A 22,414-nucleotide genomic window follows, 5' to 3' on the forward strand; every position below is an offset into this window, starting at 1 on the left:
TCTCAAACTGCAATCAGCAAACTGTTTGAGTTTTTTTTGTTTGTTTGTTTGTAATACTGCTCGGTATTCATCAGCGTCCAGTGTGTTTACATCTTGTCTGATGAAAAAAATCTGTAAATGGCATGATGAAGTATTGCAGAGCAGTTCAATTGCTTGTCAGCAGGTCAAGATGGAGATCTTGTCACTCTGGTTCTCTCCATGTACTTCACATCTACTTTCTGTGACTTGTTAACAGTTATTCTGGGAATCTGAAGAAATAGGACTCATACGTGGTTTCAGATGAGGTAGGGTACCAACTAAATAAATATCAATCATCAAAAACCACTCAAACGTAATGATACTTTGTCTGACCTGCGTGTAAGAACATGAAGAATTGGATTTGCCTTCTTAGCATCCTCTCAGTGGTGACTCACACAGACTCTGATGTGCAAGCACTACAGCACTTCTGGGAAAAACTGGAGCGTTCACTCCAAATACTGTGTTGCTTCAGATCTATTTATCTTCACATTGTGCTCTTTCTTGAGTCTTGATTCTTGTTCACAGGCTGTTGTTTAAGAAACACCACCAGAAGACAGGGTTTTATGTTAAAAGCTGCACTTAGTTTTTCTTTTAAAAAGAAAATAACCCACAACAGAAGAGAAACCTAATTACGGAAGTTACAGGAACATACTGTATATAGCCCTCAAGTCAGTAATGGAGACTATATGGGAAGCATGTATACATGATGTAATGCCTTAATTATGCTCAGTGTGCCAAAGCTCATTTTACCGTTGAGAGCGAAAATGACTCTTTGAAAATTGCACTCTTAGTTCTGAACCTTATCTACAACACAAACCTGGTACAATGGCAAAGCATATAAATGAAAACAAGGTTCAAGTACAGATGAGAAAAAGAAAAACAGTGGTTTCATTTCAATTGTTTATTAAGATATAAAGCAGGCACATGAATACAAGAAACATGTGCATTAATAAGTCAGCTCTCAATAACAAAAAAATAATCCACAGCAAAGTAGTTTGATATCACTTAAGATTGAAATCCAAACTCAAATACAGCAAGAGACAAACTGTGAGGAAGAACGCATTGAAAAACACTCTGGAAATGCTTGGTTTCTACAGTGAAAAAAAAAGAAAAGAAAAAAGAATCCATCTGTCAAATAACCATACATGCCCATCCTTCTGCAGTTCACAGATGTCAAACTATCAAGACAAAAATTCAGCCCCAAGACCAAAGCAGCAGGATTTCAAAGCCTCGCTGTACACCAATGCACCACTATGCAGGAGTATACTATGTATGACTGGGAAAAAGGCTCCACAGAGCAGCTACATCTCCTGATTAATTTAAAGCTCCCACACCAACTTGTTCCAACTTCCTTATAAAGACTGTGCATGACATCAAATCGTGATTAGTGTTCAAGCTTCAGGACAAGTAATACAAACAATAAGCAAGAATTTAAAGTCGCTCAAATCCCCTCCTACCTCTAAGCTGTGGAGAGGAAACATATTGATTCCTCAATTTGGACACATTCTTATATTGTGGAGGTGTTTGGTCTCATTGTCAGTTAATGAAGCTTGTCGGCTTTAGAGTGGACCGACGCAGGGTCTACTCATTGTTTAGCCCACTGGGTTCTCCCAGACTCTGAGGAGCTGAGGCTTTTTTACAAAGTTTGACTGAACTGGGTGGATCTGTGTGGCAGGATCAAGCACATGTACCGGGATGCAGCAAAACAGAACGCTGGGAAAATGCTGTCACTTTTGGTTTGCTGTATTGTGTGAACATGAAAAAAAAACAAAATCAAGAAAACAAAACTTGAGATGTTTACATTTTAAAGAAGGGACATTTACCAGTCAAAATGTTCAAGGGGGTACATACAGTTAGCAGAGAAAACAATGTTTAGGGTCAGCTTTAACTTATTTGAACTGTTTATAGTGGCTATTTAAGTATTTATAAAGTTATAAAAATACAGGCACACATAGAATTATATTGACTTTGGTTCATTATAGCTGAACCCAAACTTATTTAAAATCTTACCAGTTAGCCCAGCACATCCAAATAAACTGCAGTTATTGCCCAAGTTAAAACAAGGCAGTTGAGATTTTGCATAGTTGATATTTGCGGTACAGAAGGTATATAGCCATGATCAAACATTATAGTTGAGAAAACCCATGGTGTTATTATAAAACTGGTTAGAATACTAAATAATCACAAGCCTCCTGGAATTAGTTCCTTTAATATCTATGAAATCCACTCCCTTTCTTCCCATAAACAGGAAAGAAAAAAATGGGAAATGTACAAAAATGAATTTGTCCAGTTGATTTCCCTCGAGCTGCATTTCCCAGAGAAGACCCAGTTAATGCTACATACTATAGCAAATGTGAACTTATGGAATAGAAATGAAGCGGTGTAGGAATATAATGGATCAAACAGACGAGCCGTCTATGCAAAGGTGGAACAAACATGATAAAACATTTTCTTTTTGAAAGAATGACAAGCTCCATCTATATATAAACTCATTGGTCAATATTATTTTTGTGTTCCCTTGAATGGACAACAGGAGGAGTCTAGATGCTATCCATGGCTTTAAACTCGCTCAGAGCCTGCACAGGGTTGATATGCTTCTTTTGAGAGGATCTCTTGACTCTGTTGGTTTGACCGTCATCCTGTTTCTCTCTCTTCACCAGAGGCTTCTTCTCAGGAGCTTTCATCCTCCAGGAGATAGCTGGCATGTTGAGGGCCTCCATGCCTTTGTTCTTCTGGTACTTAGTAGATGCAACATAGGAGGCCTTGACAGTGGACACCACTGTGTTCATCAGGTTCTTTGCTGCTTGAATAAGAGACATGGCGCTGTCCAACTGAGCACATGAAAGAGAAGAGAGCACACCAAGGGAAATGGTTAGCCTAGTAAAACAGTGAAGGCACAACCTGTTTTTCGACTTTACACCTGTTTTGAATTTTAGTAAAAAGTAAAACTGCTCATGTGTTTCTCAAGTCTTCCAGTGTTGCACTGCAAGTTTTCTGGGAAGAATAACCGAGACCCGAGTGTTTGTACGGAGGAATTAGCGACCTTTCAGAGTTTGTCTGGCATACAAACAGATGTGAGAAATTTGAGAATAAGGAAAAAGGTCACATTAATTTAATCTCCACAATTTAATAGCCTCTGGTGACACTTGACGTGGATTGTCAGAAGCATAGGCTCATTTCAGCTGTACAGAAATGAGGAAGGAATTCATTACTTCCTGCACATAAAGGAAACCTATTTTAATTAATTTGACTGGCGACTTAGTGGTTAATTAATGCTTAAAAGGCTGTGTAAAAGTGGGTGTTGCGGTGTTATCTTAAGAGGTACAACAGGTTAAGAAACATTTGGGCAACATTAGTCCTCTCTCGCACAGAGGAAGCTATTATTTCTCTTATCTGTTGATTCAGTATTAAATAAATGCTGCAAATTACAGTGCAGAGAAAGAATCATAAACTAATCAGAACTACCACCCAATGCCAGTATGTCATAGTATTTTATTTTATGTGGGCAACACCAGATAATAAAACCTCAGAAGATAGCCAATGAAATTGATTGATTTAATTATCTTTCTAACTCAGAATTAAAGGTACCTTGTAGAGATTTAATTGTAAACAAACCCACTTTCAGTTTCTCACAAAAATACACTCAATCCTTAAGGCTTCAGGATGAAACTGCCCTTTTAAGTGTCATTTTACATGTTTACACTTTTTTGTGAAGGTTTTGAAACCTGCAGTGTTTTCATCAGCCCCCCTGCAGTCATCAAATAGTATCATGTCAACTGATCTACTTCTACTTCAGTTACTGTTGGGCCTTTAACATGACAGAGACAGTAAACTGTTGACAGCGTGTCTGACGTTAAAATGATGTTGCACTTACCCCAGAGACAACCAGCTCTCCCCCCAGGTTCTGCACCTCAGCCTTGACTTTGCTGCAGATGTTAAGCTGGTGGCAGTACAGGGCAATACGCTGAAGGTAGGCGAGCAGGTCCTGCTTACAGGTCGAGTCGGGGCACTACAAGACAGAGAAGACGTAATGTTTCAACTAATGTGTTAGTAGGTATATAAGTATAAACAAGTCTGTGGATATTACACTACCTGCATGCAGGTTGGACGATGAATCAATTTCTGTCACTTTAGTCGTTTGCTGGCACAACTCAATCTGAATATTTATGTGATACTACAGACGCAATGATCTCACACTTTATCAAGATGAGTTAGTAGCAGTGTGACAGGTAAGGTAGACACCCACATTAGGGACGTGCTCAGAGCCAAGCTGACAAACACACGCCCACAACCTGGTAGATTGATAACTCATCTTCACAGGGTTAAGCATGATCAAGTCACACAGAATGCAAGTTCTATTAGGAGGAAAACACAGCTGTCAATCAATTAATTTCAGGTGGTGGTAATGATACTGTGTGAAAGTCTTTTAGGAAATGAAAAAAAAGTGTAAACAGCAGCCCTGTTCATAGATTTATTCCAGCTGTCAGTTCAAGGAAAAATGTTTGAGACCCTCTTTCCCAACAATTTGAACAATGAGTTATGTTGTGTAGGTGTGAATAAACTGCTCTGGGTTAGAAAAGCACTCAAACAGGCCCCACCAATTTCAATTAAACCTAAGAAGACACATGTAATGGATGAGAGGAAGTTTAAATGTTTAGCAAGACAATTTTGAGACCATGGGTTCAATACCAAGCTGGAAAAGATTTGTATTGTTGCTTCCAACAAACCATTAACAATATTGTCAAAGTCAGCTAGGAACCCAACTCAAAATACATTGGAGCCATAAAAAACTCATCAACTTTGAAAAATCCAATAAATTACCATAAACCCCACTTGGAAGTGGCAGGATGTGAAGCGCCTCACAAATGCATCTCATTTAGCACTGGCAATCTTTTTGAATTATTTCATCTCATCATAATTAGACTCGGGTTTTACCTTGGAACGCCATTTCCAATCCCTCTTCTAGTTTGCTAAACAAGCCCCCTGCCAGCATAGTAATTAGGCCACAGTGCTCTTCTTAGCTGCTCATCAAGTAAGAGATGTAAACACCCTAATGGGGCTTCGACGCTTTACATCAGATGGTAAATTTCAGCACAGTGACCAGACACAAACGGCATGTCAGCAATGAGCATGACATCGTGAGACCAACTCCATTACACATAATCAGTAGCCGGCAGCTTTTAAAAAACTATACATGTGAAAAGCACTAGTGTGACCATGCATGTGAGTTTGCCAGGAGAAAATACTGGCTAAAACACCACTGTTTGCAGGTGCTTGGCTGTCTGGAGGAGGAGTCCGCTGGCAGCTGTTGACTGTGAGAGGAAGGAAAAGGTGAACACGAGGTAATAGCGGCCAATCTTTTAATTGATGGGTTCTCTGCAGGACAGAACTGGTGAGGACAGTGCTGAGAAACTCAACCGAGCTTGAAGTGTGTGAATGCAAAATTAAGACGCATTTCCCCTTGCTGTAAGTGAGCAAATCACACTAAGAGGACATGTCTCAACAATGGCCATAACCACTACTAAAGTGAACTAATCCACAGATGGTGAGGAAATCCCAGTTTTCTCCATGCAAAAGATTTTTTCGACACTACCAACAGACTAGGACTTATGATGTGTCTAATCCTGCTGAGCGCGTCAGTATCCCTGGTGTGAGTGCAGAGCGATCCGCTGAATATCATGCACTCACTCCAAGACATGTAGATGCACGCATCTCGGCAGAACCATGCTCTTTCAAACACAGTATGTATCAGAGATGGGCAGCTACAGTAGGATGAGAACACTTCCTTTCACCCTGCTCAGAGAAACCTATCCTATGTGCATACATCAATTCCAAGTAAAAGTTCACAAAAACAACTAAACCCATTTCAATTATGTCTTCCTTAGACATAATTGAGAGCTCCATAGTTCTCCTGTGACAATATTAATAAAAAAAGTTGTCCATCGCGACCATCCACTACTGATTAATCGAAGGATGGACGAAGTAGAGAGGAGGGAAATGTACAAGTTGACATTCTATTAAAGAAAGGTATGCAAGAGGAGATGAGCAAAGAGAGTGCTGGAGGGGGTGATCATCACACAGGAGAGGAGTTAATACGTGGCTGACAGACTGGAGAAAATGTGAGAGGGAGGAAGGTTGGAAATGAAGAGGAAAGAACCAGGGAGAAATAAGTAGTTTGAGAAAAGATGAGGATGAAGAGAGAGCCAGAGGGGGAACAGTATGGAGGAGTAAATAAGGGGGAGAAATCCAACTGGGGAAACGGGACGTAGACAGGAGAATTCAACTGTAGTTGGGAGGGGGTTGTATGTAAGTGAGTGAGTGTGTGTGTGTGTGTGTGTGTGTGTGTGTGTGTGTGTGTGTGTGTGATGCACACATGCTATGGCAAAGACCTGGGATGAGGCTGAATGCAGCAGCCATGCTAATGAGGGCTTGGGGAAGTATTCAGACGGCTGAGAGCAGGGCACTGTGAAAGCATCACTTGTGCTCATACTCAGCTCAGCTGCTGGCTTCACTCAGCACTCAGGAAACTCTGCAAGGCTGCTCTGACTGTGACATGTGAATACATAAGTTGCACAGAGAAGAGACAAGAACACCTTGGATTGTTTCAGTGAGGCAAATAGAGGTCTTATGTGATTAACTCAGGTGGTACTAACAAACTAAGGCACCTCACAGACCAAACTACCTTAACTGTACTGGATCCATTTTTCTAGATTAATCAGTAGGTAACACACATTTTAACAAGGAACCTTGGGTCTCTGCTTTTATACTTAATGGTATGGAAAATTGACTTTTAATTATTTATATGATGCTTTTTTGGTTTGATTACCATTTAAAGGGCTCTACAGCATGTACCCATTCACACACACATTTATACGCTGCTGGCAGAGGTTGCCATGCAAGGAATTGAGCTGCTCATCAGGACTGATGCATCCAAAGCTCCCCCATGACGATTCTATGCTCAGCCATTCACACAACCACTCACACAGTCATCAGGAGCAATTTGGAGTTCAGTATCTTGCCCAGCCACACTTTGACACATCATGTAGGTGGGACTGATTGAAAATCACATCTAGCTTCACAATACAATTCATTTGTATTCCACAAAACAAAATTTGTTCCAGTGTGTAAAAGAATGGGATCATCACTCATCTTCCAGTGACTAATACTCTCCTTTTATGGTGACTTCAACCATTAGAGCCTATCACTATAATTCCCACCCCCTGTCTTGTCCTGAGTGCTCCTGTGAAATGTTCCTCAAACCAGATGTGATGATAAATCCTTTTGCTTTTCCCTACAAGCTGTGCGGTCAGTTATGAACTGGGACAGTTAACCTTGCTTGGTCAGCCATTATTGTGAGATGGCAAATCAGGAGGAGGCGCAACATAGGCAGACAGTGTTTGAATATCTTTTCAAGGCAAACAAATAGAAAAGGTGAGTCACAATGTTTCAAAAGGAGCTGACAGTACATGTAGAAATGTCAATGATTCTTGGAGAGTTGTTGCGGACTCTTCAGTGCTGGCTGTAAGTGCTATTGCAGAAAAATAACGGTGAAGTTTGGTCAAAGGGTGGTGGATCATTATTCTAACTGCTTAATTGAATCTCTTCAGTAACAATGGCTTACACAAATTTTAGGATATTCCATATTCATGAGGGTCTCACTTTGTAAATGTGTGGGATGCTCTTCTTTAGCTTTTAAGCCGTTGCTCTACACAGGGTTCAGTCTAAAACAAAAGCAATATATATACAGCCCACAGAATAAGAGAAAGAAAATAAGGCAATAAGAATGACAGAGCAGGATGTTGAACAAAAGGATTTCACTGGGCTATGTGTTGGGTAATGTCCATGATATAAATGATGATCAAGAAGGTCAGGTCCCATCATTGGAAATGCCATGCAGTTCCTCAGAATTCCATTATACAGAGCTGAGATAGAGGCAGAGCCACTGTGTTGCTGCCGCCCAACACTGACCTTTCAGGACGCATCACCCAGAGGAAATGCCAATTTCCAATATTTACTGACACAGCAGCATTTTAATGTGCCGCTGCCAGCAAAGTGTTGGGGAGTGCCACAGGGCTAAGAATACAGGGCTGTTTTCTGATATGTTTTTCAGTCACTTCCTGTCATGAGAAAACTGATACTCCCAAAGTTCTCAGATCTAAGTGAGGTGAATGTTCTGGCTTTGAGTCCTCATTGCCTGTTGCTTTACCCTCTACACTTTGGTCTGGTTATCCAGAGAGCCAGAGAAAATACAGCTAAATGGCTTTTAAAAAAAAAAGGCGTTTTTATTTCCCCCAAGTACACCGATAACTATGCCTCAGTCCTATAAATCATCCCATATCATAACGTGCTGACAGGCCAATTTGTTCTCCTGCCACAGTTAAAAGACAAGCTCAAACAAACACAAAAACCTTCATTCAGGCGAGCTTCGCTGTGTGGCGTGGCTGGATCATCATAGCTCAAAGGGAAGAAAACAAATTTAAAACCTCAGAGCAGCCCGCACGTCTTGCCATGTGGTTTTACAGCTCCAACACACAAAACATCTCTCAGGTAGAGGAAAAAAGAAAAAAGAAAGAAAGAAAAATCAAGACATTTGTTTGTCTGTGTTTTTGGTGGAGGGCTATGGATTGTTAACTGTGGCTAAATATGGGAAAGGACCTTCAGGATGATAAGTCAAAAGTATCTGCTCTCTTAATCCATAGGGTTTAATATGATGTTGGTCCACCCTTTGCAGCTATAACAGCTTCAACTCTTCCGGGAAGGCTTTCAACAAGGTTTAGGCACGCACTGTTCTTGAGCTAATCTGAAGGCCACATGAAGTTTGGAGGTCTGTAGCGACTGACTGCACAAAGCTGGCGACCTCTGCACACTATGCACCTCAGCATCTGCTGACCCCACTCCGTCGTTTTACGTGGCCTACCACTTCATGGCTGAGTTGCTGTCGTTCCCAATCACTTCCACTTTGTTATAATACCACTGACAGTTGACTGTGAAATATTTAGGGGTGAGGAAATTTCACGACTAGACTTCCTTGCACAGGTGGCATCCTATCACAGCACCATACTGGAATTCACTGAGCTCCTGAGAACGACCCATTCTTTCACAAATGTTTGTTTCACACCTAGGTGCTTGCTTTTATACACCCCTGGCCATGGAAGTGATTGGAACACCTGATTTCAATTATGTGGATGGGTGAGTGAATACTTTTGGCAATATAATGTATGTTATTTTACAGTGTGCTGACTGCCATTTGGAAAAACAGTGCAACTGAGATCCATTGCATAGTTTATAGAGATAGAGGAAACAAAGCACTGCAAAGAACATTTTGTTATGTGGTGAAAATTGAACCAAGATAGCGGGATTAGAAATGATCCATTATAAGCTACGGTCCTAAGATACATCAAGATGAATACATTCTACTATAAAAAATGTTTCATATATTACACCGGATTTAAAACCTGAAAACAGTGGCAGTGAAAAGAATGGCAAAAACAGTTTGAAAACTGAAAGTGAAGACAGATGAGACGGCTATTAGAAGTTGGAAATTTAGAGGTATTAATGAAGAGAGCAGAATCATTTCAATTACCTGTTGGTGAAGTTGAGTGTGGTGCAGTATTCTGTACACAGCTTCGTTAATGTGCTGTTCATTAGATTTCCTCCGTATGGTCATGATTCTGTTACCATTGATGGCTAAATATAAATCTGCCATGGTCTACCGATATCAATCAAGATCAATTTCAAACTGAGTGATGATAGCCAGATCTCTCCTTGTTGCATCTGCTAAAAAAGATGCTCCAAATTTGCGTGGGGCCAATTCAATCACAGCAGCACTTGGGAATGTTAATGTGACATTGAAGCAGACAGGGAGTCTGGCTATGACAGGAGAAAATCAAGCTGGGGGCAAGCCAAAACCGGACGATTTTAGAGGTAACCACAGGGACCAATTAAATGGCCCTCATCAATTTTTAATGTTCAGGCTGCACCTGTCAGTCAGCCATTTCACTGAAGTACTTGTAAGCAAAATTGTACTCGCACAGCTGCTACAGAGCAGTTAAGCACATACAGGCATGCTGAAACATTTATACTTTTAACTTTAGGACATTTGGACTTTGACTTTTATTTTGTTAGACTGCCTCATTGGCTCACTTAATACCGGACTGCTCCAAAACCTCAGATTTGCATTTGCAGGTAGAAAGACAAAAACTATAACCCGAGGCATTCAGGGCTTTATAGAGATGCATTCAATAGCTATACACAATACAGCCTGCCCAAATGTATCCATTTTGAATCAAACGGCTGTCTGTCTTAGGCAGCTCTCTGCTTTCCTTTACAAAGATTAAAAAAAAAAAAAAATATGCATTCTCCATCTGAGCACTTTGGATAACAAAAGTGGCCCCTTTCAAGGCCAAACCCTTTTTACCTGGCCTTCAGGATTGACAAAAAAATATTAAAACATTGAATTGTCATGGGTAAATGCCTTTCAAAACGATCAATTGGGAGTTGATATATTTTCTCAACCAGCAAATTAGGTGGGCTATACTTGGTTGAGCTGAACTGCAGTTGACTGAGGGCTGACCCTTGAACTGCTGAGCTGAGAATTTGTAGGCTCTCTGGGTGATTCTGCTCCTCCACCACTGCAGTTGGTAATTTACAGCCCTGTCTGCTGTAAAGCGTCTAGGGCCAGAGCAGGGATTAGACTGTGACCAGCAACAGAGCCCATGGATCACCATAAATCTCTGCTGATTGAATGCAAATTGGAAAAGTACACTATGTATGTCAGTATACATCATGAGAATAAAGCTTGCACAACACACACACGGTTAGCACATGCCCATTCTCTAAATATGCAAGTCTTTTTTTATGTGCATGTTTTTGTATGTGTACATGCAAGTGTTTATGTGGCGAGAAGGCAAGCAGCAGAAATTTATAGGCTACATAGTGGCTAACACATTTGCATTATAAATCTCAATTACATAGCATTATTTGTTTACCAGCCTGCTCAGATGGAATTCTCATAAGGTGCCCTGCAGAGGAGGGTCATAAATTCTTAATAAACTGCAGTGCAGACCTTTGTACGGCACTGACCTAAATCCTGCAGCTCATCTCTGCACTACACTCATTTCTTTAAACTTTAACAAGGCTCTATTACACACATTAAACTGTTCTTCAGAAAACCCCCATCTAGACCAGGTCCACCTGCGTTTCACTGTTGAACACAATATGCATGAACCAAAACACGCAACGACACAGTCTTGCAAAGGAAAATGTGCAGTGAGGTGCTGTGCTATCAGTCTGGGACCATCTGCCAATGTGTTTTATATGAGGAGTAAACCCTCATAGGCCCTGCAGGCCAGAGGCACAGAGCACAAGTGATTAATATGCCTAGGTTAATGAGGAGTCCCAGCAACGCCTTTGCTGCTCTGACTTTCCGTCAGTATGTGAGCATCTCAGTGGTGATTCACTCAACTATTGCTGTTGGAGGATTTGGACCATTCTAACATGCCATGTTTTGCTGTCAGTGGGCCTGTGGCATCTCCTGCTCTGTTAGAGATACGGCCCTAAATATAAACTGCCTGGGTAAATAAATACATTTTAAAAAACTGCCACCTGGCAATTATACTGCTAATTAAAAGGCGCAGCACTCTTAATGGATTCATCTCTCAGGAGGGATGCTCCACTCTCAACACAAAAGCACTCCCCCTTCTTTCTATGTTTTCTATCGCTCCCATCATTTGCCTTCCCTCCACCCTGTGTCCATCCCTAGGAGCCCTGGCTGATGTGTTACGGGTGAGTGTCGCCTGGCCTGCTAGTGTTTTGGTCTCTGCTGAGAGAGAAAGGCTAAGAGGGACAGCTGGATGGGTTCAGAGGCTGGAGGGGTCCTCACTCTTGGCAAAGACTTCTGTTCCAACAGCCAAAGCTCTTCATTTATTCATACGTTGAGTGCTTCAAACCCCAAAATCCCCTAATAGTGTACACAGACACAAACATACACATGCAAAGAAGAAAAGATAAAGAAACAAGTACTTACGAATGGCTGGAGATGGGAGAATAAAACAGTCAACCAAATCTAACACATCCATGCACATGTGCTTCCAGAGAGGCAGGCCAGCCAACAGCCGAGTTTGTATAGGCATACACACACACACACGTGCGCGCTCATACACCTGCACAGTTGCCCATCTGTTTTCTTTGGGGGATAACACTGTTTTCATTAAAGTGAATAAGCATCTTCAAAAGCAGCAGTGAGGCATAAAAAAGTCACTTTCCAGAACGGCTTATTCCCTATTCAGATGATTCGGATGCAATTAGGTCAGAACAGATCTGACTTTTACTTTGTGATAGACGTGGGCCTGTAATATCAAGGATCTGAGGGCACCTTAAATAAAATATCAGATGTGCAGGGCTCTTGGAGGCCAGTAGCTCATTATGTCAGAGTATGAGGGAGAAATCTATGCTGAAAGCTAAATGCAGGTGTTTCCAGTATGTGTTGGCATAATTGAAACCCCTGATCATTCACCACGGAGACAAAGGTACTTGATATCCCTCTTACATCCCCTTTGAATGTGGGCCAATTTTTTTTCTCCAGTATCAGCAGAAGTGGAATATGCTTCACAAGTGCCCCAGCAGCAGCATCACATCTCTTCTCATTACACAAACAACTGGCAGAAAAAAGCTATGACATAAAACTACATAATCCTTAAATCAATTATTAACCACAGCCTTGTGTACATAAACCTAGACTGTTTAGAGACAAATATTTACTTATTGTGCTAAACAGATTCAAACCGATTCATTAATGACCAATGCCTAGCAGTAAAATCACTGTCTTGTAGTCAGCCATGAATCATTCAATCTGAATGAGCTCATTACTTAACAAAGACGCTTTATGCTGTTGCAATATTTTGCCAACATATCAGTTGAGATGTCAACAAAACCAGAGTAAAAGAATGCCTCCAATCTTATGGAAATGAACTCTTATAGCAAACCTCTTAAACCATTGTACGCCTTCCTGAGCACATGTTGCACAAGAAACCCACAGCTGTTATGTTTAAACCAAAGACGCAAGTCTTTACGAGAGAAGACCTCAATCTGACAACCATGTCTGGTGCGGACATCAAAACTGTTCCACGATTTAACAACAAAATGTATACATATTGCAGTCACAGAGGCAGTAAGTCTCTGCCCAAGAGATGGTCCATGAATAAGTTGTGGGATAAATCATGTACAGTGTCTCCCTGAGGTGTGGTACAGTGCAAGTATTGAAGTGAAATATGAGGCCATGGATAATTAAATGTGTGTTTCCCCTATGTCAAGGACCATAGTCTCTTGAGTAAGGGATAGATGTGGAGAGATGATGGAATCGGGAATTGGGGAGTGCAAGATGGAGAAACGAGAGAGAAGGGGAGAGTGTTTGATCCAGAAAGAAATTGGTAAAGACTGGTTAGGAGTGTCTCATGAATAACACAAAGCATAGCCATTCTTAACATCTGAAAGGCAATACTATGCCATGCTATTTACTTGGATTTGCTGAACACGAATGTACAAATGAGAACAAAATAATAGCAATAATCAAATAAAAAAGCATATCTTAAAAAAAATTGAAATCATGTAATCAGTGTTTTTTTAAGCCAAAACAGCTTCAAGTAATAAGGAATATACCAAATGAAAAGTTTTATTCTATTCTTAGCTTTTAAATGTGGCTCACATGCAAATGTGGTTAAGGAAATTTAAAAACAAAAGGCAGGCATGTCAAGATGCAATCACTATGAAAGCTTTGGTAGTTTTTTTTAACTCAGTGTGAGCGCAGCAGCACGCAGAGATGTCAGTTCCTTCAGAAACACAAGGGCTGAGAACAAGTTGTGCATTTAGGTAATGAAAAACTTAACTCCACTCTGCTGTCAACTTCTGTGCTGTAGACTGAATGGTGACGACTTAGTAGATAGTAAGTTGAATTTCTATGGTAATGTAGTGAGCATCACAATGATGACATAAAGAAGAAGGATTAGTGACTTGTGCTAGTGTTTTCTTACACAGCAGACCACACTTACATCACCACTTCACAAAAGGTAGGTAGAGTTAACATGAAACTGGAGAAGAGTTTGAAATCTGTCTCTCGACAAGAGTTTGTGCTTCGATATTCCTACACTGGCAAGAGAGTAACTTTCCAAATTACACTTGTTGTTAATTTTGTGAGTGCTGACAGCATCAATGTGGCACATTGTAGCTTACACTAAACCTTTTGGAATGGAGCTTCATTAATGACTTACATTGTCAGCGATGGTGCGGCCCAGCTTGTCCATTCTTGATCCAGCTTCGGCAATTTTCTTGGCAGCACTGATGACATCAGATGTATTCTTCAGTGGCCCTTTCCCCCTGAGGAGAAAAAAGTGGAAAGATCAGTCACCGTTTCTGATCTACTGCAGCCTTGTTCTCTATGCAGGACCAGCATCTCAGTCGTGGCGTGGCTGTTTGTTTTTTTGGTCAGAGGCGAGTGTGGACTGGAAAGCATGAATTCAGGGAATAATTCATGGAAACGTCAAAGAAATACACATGTATGCTGGTGCACAGATGATCCTATTCACACACACACACACTAGTATCAAATAGTTCAGTCAGCGCTGGCTAAGTTTTGTAACCCATTAAATGTAGAGGGGCATCTTTCACGCTCAGGGCTGTGCATTAAAAAAAATAAAAATAAAAAAAATAGGACCATGACGCTGTATAGTGACACTCTTTTGCAGCACTATTAACCCTGTCTACAAAATGTGGTGTTAAACTCATGTATCATTGCAGTTTTGGCATCTGATAAACAAGCATACGGGTAATATGCGTTGAGGAAAATGGCAGCTCTATCATACTCAGGAATTCTGCCATCATATGATAGCAATAAACAGCGCCATATGCTTTCAATCACAACAGAAATTCTAAGTTCAATCTCTTTGGCTCTTTTTATTTAAGAAGCTCTGAAGGGGTTTTTCAAGGACCAAGAAGCAAATTCAACTGTTGGGGAAGAAAATACTGATTGCACTAAAAAAAATACTACACAGCATTTCTTCATTAGAGTGGCCATTTTCATCCAGGTGTGGGATAAAGAAGGAGAGCTAAAGAATAAAAGAAAACTGGAAGTAGAGAGATGTTTTATTAAAAGCCTTTGGTCATTGTTCTTATGGTAAAGATCCCTTCTTGAACCTGCTTCAGCCAAACTAAGCCTGTCCCAACAAGGGTTGGACCAGTGCTGACCTGACCCACTGTAAGCTTGTCAGCCATTTGCGTTTTTTTTTTTTTTTTTTTTCCTGGCCCCACAAGGGACTCTGGGACACAGTTGGCAAGAGGCACAAATTGGATTCAAAGCTGCTCTCTCCAGGCTAAAAAATGAGCCATCCAACCCAGAACAGATGGAATTTTGTGTTCTGTTCTCTCGCTTCCTCTTCCCTCTGCTCCCATCTCCAACCCTTCCCCTCTTTTGCTCTCCCTATGCTGCTCTGCTGTAAAGCAAGTCAAGGTCCTAGTGGAAGAGACCACGCATCAGAGCACAGACTGGCAGCTCTCTGGGGACAAGCAAACCCCTGGAGACAGCGCTGGAGGCATTGTGATGCGTTCTGGGGAAGAAAAAAGGCTTGGCATGGAGTGTTTTTTATAGCGTTGCGAGTGTAATACTGTAGTATGTCCCAATTAAAAACATCCGATCACAATGCACAAGTACAGCAACCATTGATCTCTCCCTGATCACCAATTTCCTTTTTTTTAAAAAGATCCCCTGTTTTAGCCTAAAGAAATAAGGGCCAGCTGCTAAATTTCCTCAACATATCCAACCCAATAGGGCTAGTATGATTGCCATGGTGTTGAAATTTTCCCACTGACTAAGCTTGTGACAACACCTGCGCGATCCATGACACAGGCTATTTATGTGCTCCAGCGTCTGCGAAGCGCTATGTTACTTCACTTCTAATGCAAACCGAACATTTCATACAGCTGCAGCTTTCACATTAAAAGCATTTCACTGGCCAAATGTGCAAAAATGCGTCCCCAGAGCAGCCAACATCACTTTCAGCATTTTTAGACAGCGGATCAGTCACTAGGTGTTAGGTAGCTATGTAGGTAGATAAGTAATGATAAGGCCACAAAGACCGACAAGAGGACTCCTGACAAAAAGACACCATTGTAAGATTTTTCAAATGGATCTATACATGAGGAGGGACTATGGACTGGTGACAGCTGTGGGCCTCCAGATGGGTGTAAGCCATAGCATGCTCAAACATAGGTGGCTCCAAAATATGTTGCATGTTTTCAAGCCACACATGCTTTATTCATGAGAGCTGCCATACTGCCATAAGCGACGCAGGAGTCAACAAGAATCTCTCTCACTCTCTGCAGATTTGTCAGGAGAGAGGTCCACTACAATTTTCCTACCTTGGCAGGGCTTTGTGCCAGCTCAAGGTTGTGGGGGCAATAATTTGGGAGCTAGCTGAGTTAGCTAGCTACTGACCTTGCATGTGCTAACTGCCGCATGCAAGGAATAATGTGAAGCTATATATAAAGCCTGACAAACGTCTATGTGTGTCCCACCAGCGACATACACAGTACAATCCAATGTTTTCAGTGTGCAAAATAAGAAAAGTCACAATACTAAGCTGTAGTATGAGCTATTAAATGAATAAACTTTTAGAGTAACTGCACTATTAAGAACACAAGCACAAATATTATTCCCACAGCTTTCTTTATAGACTTCTATGGATTTATTTCTAATGGAGATAACAGAGCATAGAGATCACACCGACCATCACCAAAGTCAAAGACATTAAAGCTCGACCGACATTATTCTAATTGAAAACTGATATAAACTGTTCTGTAATCCATGATTTATTTGTTGACAACATTGTTTTTAAGGTAGTTAAAACCTGAGTTAAAAGTTCTAATTCCTTCCATACACACAACAAACTGGCATCTAATAAAGAAACATAGATAGCACTCTGAAAAGGATGCAGCATCATTTGCATGCCATTTACATGTGTGTACAGTGCATGAGATGCATAAGATAGCTATTCCTTTTTTTATTGGCCCTTCTGGTGAATAAGAAGCAAATTGCAGGGTTCTGTGTCAGCTCACTGGCTATGTAAACATTTTGAACTCTGCTACAGCTTTCCAGTATTGTTCTTATTTGGCCAAGGAGACAGGATCTTTGAACCATTCAGGAGATGAAGATAGAGAGGTAGCATTTCATAGTCATTAAGGATGTGACTCAGAGTCAGGCACAAAACGTCCTTTGAGTAATTCACTTGAAAATTTAAAAAGGCACAGTCATACAAATACAGTCAGGCACAAAGAAAGCAAACTACTCACTATGTCTCCTCACATCCTCCACACACACCAACACATGCACACTGTGTGAGCTAGACGATCACGCAGAGCTACAAATGCTGTCCAACAATAATCAGAAAGTGTGGAATTTATCACACCCAGCAGTCACTGTAATGCATTCACGCACCCTATCATACACATAAAATACAGCGGGCATCCTCACATGGTTTGCCACTGAGGCTAGAGTAGCTTCGGTCAGATTGAAATAAAAAGGTTTTTGGACTTCTTTACAAAACAGTCTTTATTAATTAAGGTTTTTCTGAATAAAGTTACCTAAACATCTTGTTTATCAATGTCATATCTCTTGCTAAAGGGCTGGATTAGGATTTTATTACATACTTAGCAATAGGCACAAGGTGGTGGGATGCATAACTACAAAGGCTTCAGAGTGTTGTGGTACTGGAGCTCCAGTGCACTAAACATGGCCTGTGTGATCAGTTTTTGCAGTCTGCAAGACCTCTAAAATATAAGTACTGCACATTGGTTATAAGGTTCTTGTTCTTTATAAACAAGTCAGGTTCTTTTTACTTTTATCAAAACACTACTGGTATATTAAAAAATTAAAAATGTACATTCTTGACAGTCTTAGCCCGTTTTCTGTTATCTGTACTTGGGGAAAAAATATTTTACAATATTAGAAATCTTTCCACTAATGTTGTCTGTGCAAGTTTATCAATTAATTTAAGAGTGGCAAATAGGTCCCAATCCTTTGTTTCCAATCCTTTAACAGTTAGATCACTTGATATTAAATGCATTTTTTATCTCTCTCGAGCAGTGGGTGTCACTGCCAAGATGTGCCAAACAACAATCTTTTCTGCAGAAATCAATACTTATTGATGTAGTAAGAATAAAACATGTTTTTAAGTTTTCAGAAAGCACTCTGCTTGTAACCACAGAAACTTTCAGACCCACTGTCAGACTTAATATTTTAGTAGATTCATATTTTGAAGCCATATTACAGCAAAGATGCGTCATACCAGATTATTGCTCCATACAAACATGATTGCATCCATTTTTCCAAACCTTTTGTCTGCCATCTTAATTGCCTCAAAAAAACACAGACAATGTTGAATACTGCCACCCTGTAGCAGCTCTGCTGAGTGAGACTGTCCGTTTTAGATTTACAGTGCACACCGAGATTTATTCATGTACCAGAGAGCGGGAGATTTGACGCACTGCTTATGGTTGTGCATATTGAGATTAGGGGAGGATGGAAAAATAATCAAGAAGAAAATCCTACCTACAGTTCTGCTTACGGAAAATGAAGAGCATTGATGCATGAACAGTGGTGTTAAATTGGGTGCATAGCACTGTACAGATAGGGGCAAATGTTGTGGACAAATGTAGGCTTACTGGCTGATTGTATTGGCTTAATTCAAACAAGCCTTCTGTTCAGGGCCTTTTCGTTGAATTACTATTGGAATACTAGTTCAAGGACGGTAAGATGACATAGGTGCACCTGCCCTGTGAATGAAGAAAGCACTAGCATTCAAAGATTCAAAGACATCAACAGAGACTACCAACTAAATGTGCAGCCACACTACAAACCATTCATTGAGATGTCTTCTGAGGTCAGAGAAATATTTACAGTAACAAAACGGGCCATCATTTGCCATCATTGGGAAGAAAAATGGCTCTGGGTATGAGCCAAGCTGTTAGTCCAGACTCACCTGGTGAAGTCTGTCATCTCCATCATGATCATGCACATCTGCTTTGCCAACACAATGATGTCATTGCCGCTGTCATCCCACTTGGAGACCTCTGCGTCCAGCTTGCTCTTCTCTTCCTGGAAGCTAGCCACCTGTTCTGCAATCTTCGCCTTCTGCTCCTGGGGCAACTGGGCCATGATAGCCTGAAGGAGGAATTATAGGAGCGCGTAGAGGGTTAGCACACAAGACCTCAACATACTGTCACAGAGGCCATTTCTGTCTCCAGGGTATTTTGCTTGACATGATACCCTATGGTTTCCATGGATGCACACAAGTTTTGTTGCCAGCCAATAGCATGGTGCCATTTGAGATCAAAGCAGAAAAAAAACAGTGTGGTACTATGGCGCACTACGCTACTCCGTTTGTAGATTGACTTTCATAGACCCTTTGATGTAATAACTATACTTCCCAGCCACTATATTCAGTACACCTATACAATAATGCAATCCAGTGCAACAGCTGTGCAAACAATTCTTTTATTCACAAAACCTCACTATGTCCAGTTTTTGGTAAAACTTTATTAGTGGTGCGAATTGAATTATGTTTGTTTTTTAGTTTGTTTTTTTAAAATGAGCTGGGAAAAATATAAGAAACACCTTCCTACATAATGCAGTCCAGATCAACACTACCGCCAACTATCACCTTTACAATAAGAATATAGTTAAATGAATACCTTTTGGACATTATTATGTTTGCAAAGTTAAAATTGATGGCTGAGCTGTGAGCTGAGCTAATGGATTGTATTAGATTTTAAAGGTTTACCTAATAAATTGGCCACTGGATGTATATTTATTATGACAGTCACTTGTTTGGTTACATGAATTGCCATGTCTTCTCTGTTAATAAATAATCAATTTCACGAAAGACTTTTTGCTGATTGGCTCAGGTTAAGTAGGGCCTGTATTTTTTAATGACAAAGGCTGGGTTCAATACAGGGTTCACAGCCACTAAGTAAGATTATTTGACATCATCTGATTAATATACATGTATTGAACTTTATGTCTCTGACCACTGAAGAGGATCGATATAAGGGCATTTGTTAGCAGTACTTAATAACGTGTGCAAATGTGTTTAGCACCATTTCTATCACGCATTCAATGAATGAGCTTCTGAGGCCAAAGTGGGCAGACACTTAAGAGCAGGAAATTGAATATCATCGCAAGATTGTTCCTTCCATTACTGGTAAACAGGACTGGCTCTCTAGAGTCAACTAAGCTTGAACAAAGCTGTTCAGGGCAGCGCGAAGAAATAGAAATAAAAATGCAACGGCAAAGAAATCTACTGTTGGGTCATTCTGCAATAAGGGATTATTGAGATTACTTTTAACTCTATATTCTTTAAATCATCCCTGCAGTTAGCCTCTAGAGTTATAATCAAGTGTGATCTTAAAATGAAGAAAAGCTGTTTGGTAAGGGGACAGATACTCAGAAAGAACTAGAATACTGCCCTGTCAAGTTGACTATAGTATAGCACTTCAGACAAAAGGACAGAAAGAGCATCCAGCTCACAAGAGCTTGGATTTATACTTCACCTCTTCTAAGGAGAAGAGGGCAAACAATAGCAGACACATTATCTGATAAGAGTCTTTTCAGGTAACCTATGCAGAGATTGGAAAGTCTAACCTCAATATTAAAAATATCAACGCAAATTTACTGGTTCAGACAAGGACTTGATATTTTGGATATTTTTGAACATTTCAGATGGACCCATTGCTTTTACTCTTTTATGGCCACTCAGAAGAAGGAATACATCATGGAAAAATCAACAGTCCGTTGGAATGAAGGAATGGAGCTTAAGAATACCTCCACATGCAGTTTGGTCTTGAACTCATTTAACATGCAAATTTCTGAATTAGTGTTAACAATTATTTCAACACCACAAACAAGCCCTTCTTGTAAACAGGAGTTCTATGAGGACAAACTTTTCACAAATACTTGGGTCACATTTGTTATAGTGGCACCAAGCCAACTGTGCGTAACCAATTAACAGTATGGGGGTGGAGTGTTTGAAGGAACAACAGTGGCTCAAACAACATTAACACAAGCACACTGTTAAATAAATCTGCACTGTTACAAATTAATAAAGTACAACATGTACTCCTCTATTGTGTAGAACTACAGCCATGTGATTTATATATCAAACTGCTCTTCTAAATTTGTTATATTTGCAAATATATTTTTTATTGTATGAGGCAAGTGATTACTTTTTCTTTGGATGCACTGTCAAACATCTCTCTTGAAATTAATTAAGTTGGATGACAATATTCAAACCTAAAAACCGAAGCATATAACGAAGGCTTGCGCAGTCCATATTTAACTATCTTTAAGTATGCCTCAGTAATGTGAGGCACCAATGAATGCAATCTCCTGTATCGAAAATATTAATATAAATGTATGTACTTTCAATACAATATGCACATATCCCATGTCTCACAAGGAAAAAGTCAAACTTAAAAATGTCTGTTAATACAATGAGTAATGATGATTAGCTCACCCGTGCACTCTGGCCAGCAATAAGCTGGTCATCCTCTGTCTGCACGCTGGTCCTGCTGCGAACATCATACAAGTCCTCAGTCTCAAAGTCAGAGTCGTCCAGCTCCTCTGGAGTCTGTAATGGGACAGCACAGCGGGAAAGGGGTGAGGAAAAGGCAAAGGAGGAGACATTAAAATAGTCAAATGAACAGGGATGGGAATGCAAACAAGATAAAGGGTAGAAAAAGGAAAAAAGGGTAAGAAAAGCTCTTAGTCGTAAGTGGAGAACATAAAATAATATTGGCATACTACAGCCTTTTGGGCACTATTAAATAACCAACCTGCTTACTATCTATGAAAAATGCCTTGGCGCTGCCAGCGAGGACAGCATCAGATAAATGTCTTCTTCCCTATAGCATGCTACAAGAAACTGTAAACTCTAAATGAATTTGTAAATCAAGTGTAATGTGCTGCCTGTGCATTTTGAGAGAGAAAATGAAGGTACAAGCTCGTATGAAACATATTGGGAGCAAAACGCTTCAGTTCCATCTGTCGCTGCTATCCGTAGACAGGCTGTTGAGGCATGAGTTGTGTTCTTCTTGAGTGTTGCTACTTCATCTCTGATCCTTCACCTCTTCCTTAGCTCTGAATGCAAAACAGGCTACAAGTATTCTTCCATAAATATTAATATTTAAAAGAATCTATCTCAACAGGTCATGCTTAAGGCAAAATACAATACTGACTGACAGAAAAATGTATTTGGTGGCGATATGGGCAAAGGGAAGATTATGTGGACAGATAGAAGCGCATTATCACGCCTATGCCACTACATGTGCTTATCCAGCTGTCTCAATACCTCCC

The 22,414-nt window shown here is 40.4% G+C and overlaps 1 protein-coding gene across 4 annotated transcripts in view; it reads right to left on the bottom strand.

Annotated features, from left to right (window-relative positions):
• Positions 1-904: 904 nt before the first annotated feature.
• Positions 905-22,414, bottom strand: part of ctnna1 (catenin (cadherin-associated protein), alpha 1) — a 74,980-nt gene continuing 53,470 nt past the window's right edge. For 3 of the 4 annotated variants that reach the window (XM_037076441.1, XM_037076444.1, XM_037076443.1), the window contains 5 exons: positions 21,576-21,689; positions 19,044-19,225; positions 14,283-14,388; positions 3,893-4,027; positions 2,559-2,849 (listed from right to left, as the gene is read on the bottom strand). In XM_037076441.1, the coding sequence (XP_036932336.1) occupies positions 2,559-2,849; positions 3,893-4,027; positions 14,283-14,388; positions 19,044-19,225; positions 21,576-21,689 (828 nt within the window). Of the gene's footprint in view, positions 2,850-3,892; positions 4,028-14,282; positions 14,389-19,043; positions 19,226-21,575; positions 21,690-22,414 lie in introns of all 4 variants that reach the window. The other variant, XM_037076442.1, reaches the window with a different exon arrangement.

This window comes from Acanthopagrus latus, chromosome 18 (assembly GCF_904848185.1).
Source record: "Acanthopagrus latus isolate v.2019 chromosome 18, fAcaLat1.1, whole genome shotgun sequence".
NCBI classification, from domain to species: Eukaryota; Metazoa; Chordata; class Actinopteri; order Spariformes; family Sparidae; genus Acanthopagrus; species Acanthopagrus latus.